The sequence below is a fragment of the Lolium perenne genome, chromosome 7 (assembly GCF_019359855.2).
Source record: "Lolium perenne isolate Kyuss_39 chromosome 7, Kyuss_2.0, whole genome shotgun sequence".
Lineage (NCBI taxonomy): Eukaryota > Viridiplantae > Streptophyta > Magnoliopsida > Poales > Poaceae > Lolium > Lolium perenne.
Window position 1 is genome coordinate 249,232,635 of NC_067250.2, and position 9,527 is coordinate 249,242,161.

General features: G+C 47.2%; 1 protein-coding gene across 1 annotated transcript; it reads left to right on the forward strand.

Annotated features, from left to right (window-relative positions):
- The first annotated feature begins 183 nt into the window (after nt 1-183).
- Nucleotides 184-3,477, forward strand: LOC139833896 (uncharacterized). Its single transcript, XM_071824269.1, has 6 exons — nt 184-616; nt 1,078-1,397; nt 1,582-1,784; nt 1,937-1,979; nt 2,416-2,832; nt 2,923-3,477. Exons 1-6 carry the CDS (start codon nt 184-186, stop codon nt 3,475-3,477), a joined length of 1,971 nt encoding a protein of 656 aa, XP_071680370.1.
- The last annotated feature ends 6,050 nt before the right edge of the window (nt 3,478-9,527 follow it).

Below are 9,527 nucleotides of genomic sequence, written 5' to 3' on the forward strand. Positions count from 1 at the left end.
GACATTATCAAGGATGACCTTATGAAGACCATAAATGCTTTATTGGAGCTTTCGGCGACCAACTTCCATATTGTCAACACCGCTAACATCGTGCTCTTGCCAAAGAAAGACGGAGCGGAATTCATCACCGATTTTGGACCCATTAGTCTCATACAGGTGATCCCGAAGATCATAGCTAAACCCATGGCACGACGTCTCAGCCCTAGAATGAACGAGATCGTGTCTCACAGCCAGAGTGCCTTCATCAAGTCTAGAACTATCCACGACAACTTCATGTATGTGAGGAATACCGCCCGCCAGCTGCATCGCAGGAAAATTCCGGCCCTCCTCATTAAGCTGGACATCGCCAAGGCTTTCGACACGGTGCGATGGGATTATATATTAGATCTTATGCAACGTCTTGGCTTCCCCCAAAGATGGCGGGCTCTTATGACGATGCTTTTCTCCACGGCCTCCTCCCGCGTACTCCTCAATGGGATCCCCGGCAAAGATATCATACACGATCGGGGTCTCCGACATGGGGACCCATTATCGCCTCTGCTCTTCGACATCGCCATCGACCCACATCAGAGGCTCCTGGAGAAGGCTACAGACACTACTAGGAAAAGGCCTAGTCGTAAGATTCCTATCAGTGGCGCACACCTTTTTTGGTGCGCCACTTCTAAGAAGTGACGCACCAAAAAAATGGTGCTCCACTAATACAAACATAGCAGTGGTGCACTGCTTTTGAAGTGCGCCACCACTAAAGGTCGGCCAGATCCCATCCCTTCCTCAAACTTAGTAGTGGCGCACCTTTTAGTGGTGCGCCATTGCTGTATATGTTAGGAGTGGCGCACTTCTATGCAGTGCCTCATTGATAAATGCATGTTCCTGTTAGCTATAGCGCACACCTAGGCAGTGCGCCATTGTGATATATGTATCAATTCGAACAAGCAACACATCGCACCGACAGCTAACACACGTCATCGCACGACCCCACCACGTCCCACTAGCTGCAGCCACACATTTCCTCCATCCACCTCTCTCTCCCAACCTCTCTCCAATAATTCCACCTACCACGCGTACCCGCACGCGCAGAACGTTTCCCGCAGAACGAACCAAACCATGGCCGCTCCTTTTGCTTGCCCCCCGTCTCCTCCCCCCCGGTCTCATCGCCCTACCATGGCCGCACCGGAGTGTCATGGGGAACATGGAGGAGAAGCCCCTCCCTAACCCTAGCTGCCTCCTGCACTCTTCTCCCTCCCCTCGACAAGCAGCTCAGGCCCGCAGCCACGGCGTCGGAGACCGAGAACTTTGCCTTCCAGGATGAGATCAACCAGCTCCTCTCCCTCATCATCAACACCTTCTACTCCAACAAGGATATGTTCCTCCGCGAGCTCGTCTCCAACTCATCCGATGTAAGCGCCCTCCAAATCCACCGTGATCCGCGAGTTCGATGATGTCTTTTTACGTAGTAGACTTTGTAGTTGTAGCTAGATTTTTGCATCTACCGAGCTAGATCCGTTGACCCGCGGTTCTGATTCGTGGCGTGTACTACAGATTTGTGTTCTTGGGCTGACTTTACCCGTGTGATTCTCGCAGGCGCTAGACAAGATTAGGTTCGAGAGCCTCACGGAGAAGAGCAAGCTCGACGCGCACCGCACCGTCCAGGTCACCATGGCGCTGCTCGATGAGGAGATCCCGCGAGATTCATTCTCCAACTGTGTCGGCCGCGAGATCGTAATCCTTTCCGATAGTGCCGTCGCGGACCTCTGTGCCACCGCGTTCCGAATCGTTGCGGCTGGGTACGTGCGCCTCCGTCCGCAAGCCGGCCGTCGACGCCTCCCTCCACCGGCGACGTGCGCATGCACCGGCGTCAACCGGCGGCCTGCAGGAAATCCGGCGTACTCCGCCCCAGTAGTGCAGGGACCTGATTGCGTTTTTGTATTTGTTTTAGGGGCTTTGCTGCAAAGTTACAAACTGGTTGTATTTTTAGTCATGTAATAAATGTTGATTACTTTAGTGTTTTTGTTTTCTACCCACCGGAGAAATGGAGACGTGATCAGAGCACAGCACCGTACGAGCTACTTTTTTGTTCTTTTTTTGTTGCTTTTTTGGTACTAATAGTGGCGCACGGTGCAAGATTTGAGTGGCGCACCACCAACTTATAACTGTGGCGCACATTCTTCCGACCTGTGGTGCGCCACTGCTAGCTGTTAGCAGTGGCGTGATATCAATGACGCACCACTAGTGCGCCACTGACAGCCAAAAGTGGTGCACCACTAATAAGCTGTTTTCTAGTAGTGCGAGGACGGCCTCCTTTCGGCCATGCATGGGGGCTTGCAGGGTCCTAGGGTCTCCTTGTACGCCGACGATGCGTCCATTTTCCTTTTCCCTACTGCGTATGATGTCGTTGGCCTTGCTACCATACTTCAGAGCTTTGGGGAGGTGACTGGACTTGTGACTAATGTGGCAAAGAGCTCCATTACCCCTATTCAGTGTGCCGACATAAACTTAGAGGAGGTACTGGCAAATTTCCCTGCGACTACAACCCCCTTCCCCATCAAGTATCTGGGATTGCCTCTCTCACTCGGAAGACTCCGAAGGGTCGACCTCCAACCCTACATCGACAAGGCTATGGCCCGCCTAAACCCGTGGGAAGGCAAGTTCCTGAATCGTGTCGGCTGCACCGCTCTGGTTAAGTCGGTTCTGTCCTCTATGCCTATCCTCCTTTTGACGGCTTTAAAAGCTGACAAAGGCATCCTCAAGGCTTTTGCCAAAATCAACCATGTGATGCTCTGGGCGTGCAAAGAAACGGTCAGCGGAGGGAAATGCAAGGTGAACTGGCAAAAGGTTTGTCGCCTAAAGGAGCTTGGGCGACTGGGTATCATGGACCTGGATAAGTCCTCGAGGGCTCTCAGACTTTGATGGCTATGGTACAAGTGGATGGCTCCGGACAAGCCGTGGGTGGGCTCCGAGACCCCCAATGATGTCGCTGATTTAGATCTCTTCGACGCGGCCACTCGTGTCACCATTGGCAATGGCGCCAAGGCCTCCTTCTGGTCTTCTTCATGGCTTCATGGAACCCCTCCAAAGGACCTTGCTCCCCTGATTTTCAAAGCTTCCAGAAGGAAGAATCGGACGGTCCAGGAGGCGCTCGCTGATCATAACTGGGTCGCAGACATCGCGGTAGACGCCTTCACCGCTGAGCATATGGAGCAATATGTTCATTTGTGGGATCTCCCTTCTGAGGTCCAACTGATCCCAGACACCGAGGATTCCATCACTTGGTCCTTGACCCCTAATGGTTGCTACTCTGCCAGCTCCGCTTACAAAGTCCAATTCCTCGCGGCTTTTCCTTGTCAATTTGGGAAAATTGTCTGGAAGACTTGGGCCCCTCCAAAGTGCCGCTTCTTTGCGTGGCTCGCCATCCAAAATCTCCTCTGGACCGCTGATCGCCTGGCAAAGCGGGGATGGCCACACCACCCCACCTGCTAGCTCTCCAGATGCTCCCCTGAGACGGCTCATCACATCCTCTTCGAATGTTGTTTCTCCATGTGCATTTGGACCGCAGCGGCCTCCTGGCTCTCTTGCCCGGATCTTATTGGCAGCCTCAGAGAGGGCAGAGCAAAGGTCATTGATTACTGGCAGGCCATCACGTCGACCACTACCTCTTCTCCCAAGGGTCTACGGCCTGCAGTAATTCTCATCACTTGGGAGATTTGGAAGGAGAGGAACGAACGCGTCTTCAACAACAACTCCTCACTGCCATCGGTCGTTATGCACAAGATCCGGGACGAAGGAAAAGATTGGATCCTTGCCGGAGCCAAGAGCCTAACAGAGGTCGTTAGCTAAGTTGTTCTGGGGCGGAGTTTGTTCAGCCCCCTCCCCCCTTTTTCCGTTTGTTTGGCTCTTGCCATGTACCTGTTTGCTTCTCCTATATCAATATAAGGCAAAAGCTTTTTTCCCCGTTTAAAAAAAAAAAGATGTTACTATCATCATCCTATGGGATGTGGGCTCCATCTCTCCTCTTCCTCCCCTCACAACCCCGTTACCGCTCTGCCCACTCTAGCGTCAAGGCACACGCTTACACTGCTTTCTGCTTCATAGTTTCACCATCGCCACCCCGCTTCTCCTCCTTCCCTCGAAGTGGTAAACAACACCGACTAATCCAAAAGGGAAGGGGGAAGATCAATCTGGAGCAGTTAAACAAGCAAAAAAAATTCCAAAGCTTAGGAACACGTTCCCATTCGGGCACTAAGTAACATGTCGCATTGGATCTTCACTTATCTAGCTAGTCAAGGAGGATATGAGGGGACTCACTAAATCTATCCATAATCACGTGGAAACCCTTAATTATAGTCAAATTGAAGTAGATGACTACCAATCTCTTTGGTGGTTATGAGGAATGACAGTTGATGATTGATCCGTTGTCATTCAGTTATGGAGCTCCACCCCATACATACACATGAAGGAAGGGCTAGATTATCTTAATCATAGTTAGTAGATTCTAATGGTGGAACCGACAATCCCTGAGACCTCTATAACCATGCATATTACACTCTCCACAACCGTATTCACATGCCCTTTAGTTTATTTTACTTATTTAGTTATTTGTTTTCTCGTTATTCACAACTACACTCCATTATCAAACACCCTTCATCCACTTTGCCTAGAATTCGCAAAAATATTAAACACTTCTTTAGTAATAATTATAAGGGGCATTAAGACAGTTTTAAATCTAGCTCTCCGTGGTTCGATACTCTTACTTCGAAACTAGCTATAAAAGAACTGTGCACTTGCAGTTATCAATGGCCATAGCCGCATGTTTTTCTTTGCAAATTACTCTTGTTTCAACACTGGCATTGCGCTAGTTCAGGACTATTATCATTATTAAACCTTTTTAATTACTTTTTTTATTTTTTTATTTAGAGAACATGAGTTTTAAATTGTAGATCTCATGTATGAATTAACAAGAAAATAGTTTTTTTTAGGGTTAATTATTGGTTTGCCACTACTGTCCGCGCATGACTCAGTTTTGCCACTAGAACAGAATGGTGCTCAGTTTTGCCACCGCTTGCTGCTCCATCGAGGCCAAACGGCCAGGCTTCAAACGTTTCCGTCTCTTGCCGTTACTGAAAGTGGGGCCGGATCTTACAGGTAGGACCGTGCAATGACAAATAGGTGAAGACCGAACTACCCATGCTCCCGCCACACAGCCACACACCGATCCACTGCACCCACCACCATCCGCTACGCCACCACCTGCGACGCCACCACCTGCGCCGCCGTGCGGCCATCCCGCGTGGACACCTTCTCCACCACCACCGCCTCCAGGAGCACCTGCTCTGCCCCACCATCTTGCGATGTAGTCGCTCGTTCCGCCACTGCGCCCTCCACCTGCTCGACGAAATGGCTAGTGGCGGCGACGGCCTTACATTCTTATTCAAACAAACTACATGACTGAAACAGCAACAAACTACCCAAACTACATGCCATGCTTTAACCTCTCCTATGATAAACTTGGCCCTTGTCCTTGCCTCTACCAATCTTCAGTGCCTCTTTCATCTTCTTCATGCCCTTCTTCAGCTAGCACAACATAACTCCAGCCTTCACCTTTTCTTCAAGATTTGGTGACACATGGTACCTTCTCGGTTTGGGAGTAGGTTTTGGTCTGTCTGTTGGAAGTTGGATGACCTGTGTAGTCCTAAAGCACTCACCTAGCTGCTTCAGGGTAACAGCTGCTTGTTGCTCTTCCCTCAGCCTAGCAGCAGCTTCTTCCTCCTCCCTGCGCCTTGCAGCAGCAGCTTCCCTCTCTTCCAAGGTTCTCCTACGATAAACTAGCAAGTGCTTGTCTGCCCTAGCCATGGAAGCACTTCTGGACAGAGAGGCATCTCTGGAGCGAGAGGCACCAGTAGAGCCAGTGCTCCTCCTCCAACTCATGGCATTGTCCATCTTTGTTTGCATTTCTGGTTCAGTAGATGGATGCCATTTATAGGATGCAGCACAATGGCATCAGCACACGAGCTGAACAGAAGGCACACTAGCTGAACACATGTAGACAAGTTCATGAGTTTGATCTGTAGTGTCTAGCCAGAAAAGGGAAAAGAATATTCTCTATATTGTGCATAATTAACTTTTCAGTCGACCTGCCATATTCATAAGAATATTCTCTGATTAACATTGTCTCTATATTACAGGGCCTCATCAATGCAGTGAAGAAAGTTTTCCCTGATTCAGAACATAGGCACTGTGTGAGACATGTTTACCATAAGCTTGGGCATGGGTGGAGGAATTGCAGCCAAATACATGGATTAAAGCTTTCTTCAATGATTTCCTAAAATGTGACATGCTTCTGAATAATCATTCTGAAGTATTTAACAGCTACATTCTTGAGGGTAGAGAGTTTCCTGTACTATCAATGTTGGAAACCATTTTCAGCAAAATCATGCATAGAAATGTGGCAAAGCAAAAAGAGGCAGATACATGGCCTGGTACTATTTGCCCCAAGATAAGGAAAAAAAAGATAAAATGACAGAATGGGCAAAGAATCTAGGAGCATCACATGCTGGTGTCTACCATGTCACATCAAATGAATATGAGAAAACCTACAATGTTGACATGGTCAGCAGGCAATGTGAAAAGAAGCAATGAGCACAAGGATCACAAGGAGCAAAGTGGTGGCAAGAAGCGCAAGGACCAAGAAGAAGCCGCAACGCTTTGTAGATGATGGAGTGGGAACCAACTAAAGTTCATGAATAATGTTGTATTTCTGTTTGAATGATGTTGGAATGATTAGAGTACATGTTTGAAATGATGTTGGAATGATGAGATTACATGTTTTGAGGAACTCATATCAAAATGTGCTAAAAAAGAGCTCCAAAGTTAGGGTAAATGGCCTCATTTCTAAGCAAGTTTTTTTGATCTTGTCTAAATTGGCCAAATAAATTCACAACACATCAATTCCATGTAAGAAGACTATGTGAGAAGGATTTTCATTTTTTTGATTTTATTTGAATTTTTTATGCTCATCTCAAATTTAGTCAAACCTAACTTTGACCATCATTTTATCAAGTTTTAAACATGGAATTGAAAAACTAAGCATGGATCCTTGTTATTCACTCCAAAATGAAGCTTTGGTGAGGTTTTTGAAACTTTTCATGTTCCAAACCCTAAACCTCTTGTCTTCACCCTCGAACTTGTACCCCAGTGTTTGAGATATCACATTAGACACATGGTTTTTTTGTTGAACAGCATGTAGACCATGTTTATCAACTAGAATGGGTAGTATATGACATAAGAAGACTATGTGAGAAGGATTTCCATTTTTTTGATTTTTTTTGATTTTTTTATGCTCATCTCAAATTTAGTCAAACCTAACTTTGACCATCATTTTATCAAGTTTTAAACATGGAATTGTAAAACTAATCATGGATCCTTGTTATTCACTCCAAAATGAAGGTTTGGTGAGGTTTTTGAAACTTTTCATGTTCCAAACCCTAAACCTCTTGTCTTCACCCTCGAACTTGTACCCCAGTGTTTGAGATATCACATTAGACACATGGTTTTTTTTGTTGAACAGCATGTAGACCATGTTTATCAACTAGAATGGGTAGTATATGACATAAGAAGACTATGTGAGAAGGATTTCCATTTTTTTGATTTTTTTTGAATTTTTTATGCTCATCTCAAATTTAGTCAAACCTAACTTTGACCATCATTTTATCAAGTTTTAAACATGGAATTGTAAAACTAAGCATGGATCCTTGTTATTCACTCCAAAATGAAGCTTTGGTGAGGTTTTTGAAACTTTTCATGTTCCAAACCCTAAACCTCGTGTCTTCACCCTCGAACTTGTACTCCAGTGTTTGAGATATCACATTAGACACATGGTTTTTTTGTTGAACAGCATGTAGACCATGTTTATCAACTAGAATCGGTAGTATATGACATAAGAAGACTATGTGAGAAGGATTTCCATTTTTTTGATTTTTTTTGAATTTTTTATGCTCATCTCAAATTTAGTCAAACCTAACTTTGACCATCATTTTATCAAGTTTTAAACATGGAATTGAAAAACTAAGCATGGATCCTTGTTATTCACTCCAAAATGAAGCTTTGGTGAGGCTTTTGAAACTTTTCATGTTCCAAACCCTAAACCTCTTGTCTTCACCCTCGAACTTGTACCCCAGTGTTTGAGATATCACATTAGACACATGGTTTTTTTGTTGAACAGCATGTAGACCATGTTTATCAACTAGAATCGGTAGTATATGACATAAGAAGTCTATGTGAGAAGGTTTTCCATTTTTTTGATTTTTTTTGAATTTTTTATGCTCATTTCAAGTTTGGTCAAAGCCTAATTTTGACCAGCTAACCCTATTCTTCTAGAAGGAAACCGGACCGATCCGTGGGTTGCTCTGTTTTGCATTGTGGACCGTTCACTGCAGTAACGCCAGCCGTCCGATCTAGCCTTCTAGAAGGTTTCGGGGCCGATCCGTGGACACCCTCGTTCTTCAACATGATTGGTTCCTTTCTCCACGCGTACGGTGGGCTATAAGAACACTGAAATGTTCGTTGGGCCGTCCAGCGTGTCTAGGCCTGCGATGCATGCGCCATGCATGCGCCATGCAGGCGCCACGCCAACGGCCCTTTCCACGTACCTCACTCGCCGACGCCTTTTAATGCATCAACGCAGCGTCTCAGCGTTGCCGTCGTCTCAGCTCTCGCAGCGATGCAGCGGCATCAGTTTTGCCATCGTCAATACGCTTAATTATTTTTGGAAGACGGCTAGCCACGCGTTAATTCATTAGGAACCACCCAATTATGAGCCAACCTCTTTATAAGGGGCCTCTCTTCCTCTCCCACACACCAAACGAGCGAGCCTCTCTTCCTCTCCCTGTCCAAAGCACCACGCACCCAAGCGAGCCTCTCTGCCTCTCCGAAGATGCAGTACACGGGACCGACCTTCCGCCGTCCGCGCACCAGTACGGAGCTACTCTATCCGGCGGACGTCCTCGTCGAGAAAACGCTCCGTGTGTGGGCAAAGTCGAGGTGGAGGACCGAGGTCGAGCTCACTCGAGACTTCCTCGACGAGGGCTTCTCCCACCTCCCACCGGGCTCGCCCGTCATGTACTACGTCAACGAGTCTCGTGAAGGCGTCGCCCTCAAGCTGCTCACGGTCACCTTCGCCAACCGATTTGACGCGTACGCCCTCCTCGGTGAGGTCTTCTGGTGCGGCTGCGAGTCAATCTTCTTCACCACCTACAACGTCTTCACCGATTGCGACGCCATCTTCTTCTCCGGGAAACCTATGCACTGCCTCCCGTACTACAAGTGAAGACGCTGGTGAAGACGGTGGTGCGGCGCAGGTGCTGCGGCAGGTGGTGCGGCCAAGATGTGTTCTCATCAAGCTCGTCATGTTTTTTTAGCTTTACGTTTTCATTTTCTATGTGGTTCCGTGTTGAGTCGTGTCAAGTCGTGTGTCACTCAACTTATCTATCTTGGGTACCCATCTATCTATCTATCTAGGGTACCCATCTATCTAT

Excerpts from the sequence above, each read along its gene's own strand:
- LOC139833896 (XM_071824269.1), top strand. The coding sequence starts at position 184 with ATGGCACGACGTCTCAGCCCTAGAATGAACGAGATCGTGTCTCACAGC. Across the intron at positions 1,398-1,581 it reads TCGTCTCCAACTCATCCGAT|GCGCTAGACAAGATTAGGTT; the intron begins GTAAGCGCCCTC and ends TGATTCTCGCAG. Across the intron at positions 2,833-2,922 it reads GCAAGGTGAACTGGCAAAAG|TGGATGGCTCCGGACAAGCC; the intron begins GTTTGTCGCCTA and ends CTATGGTACAAG.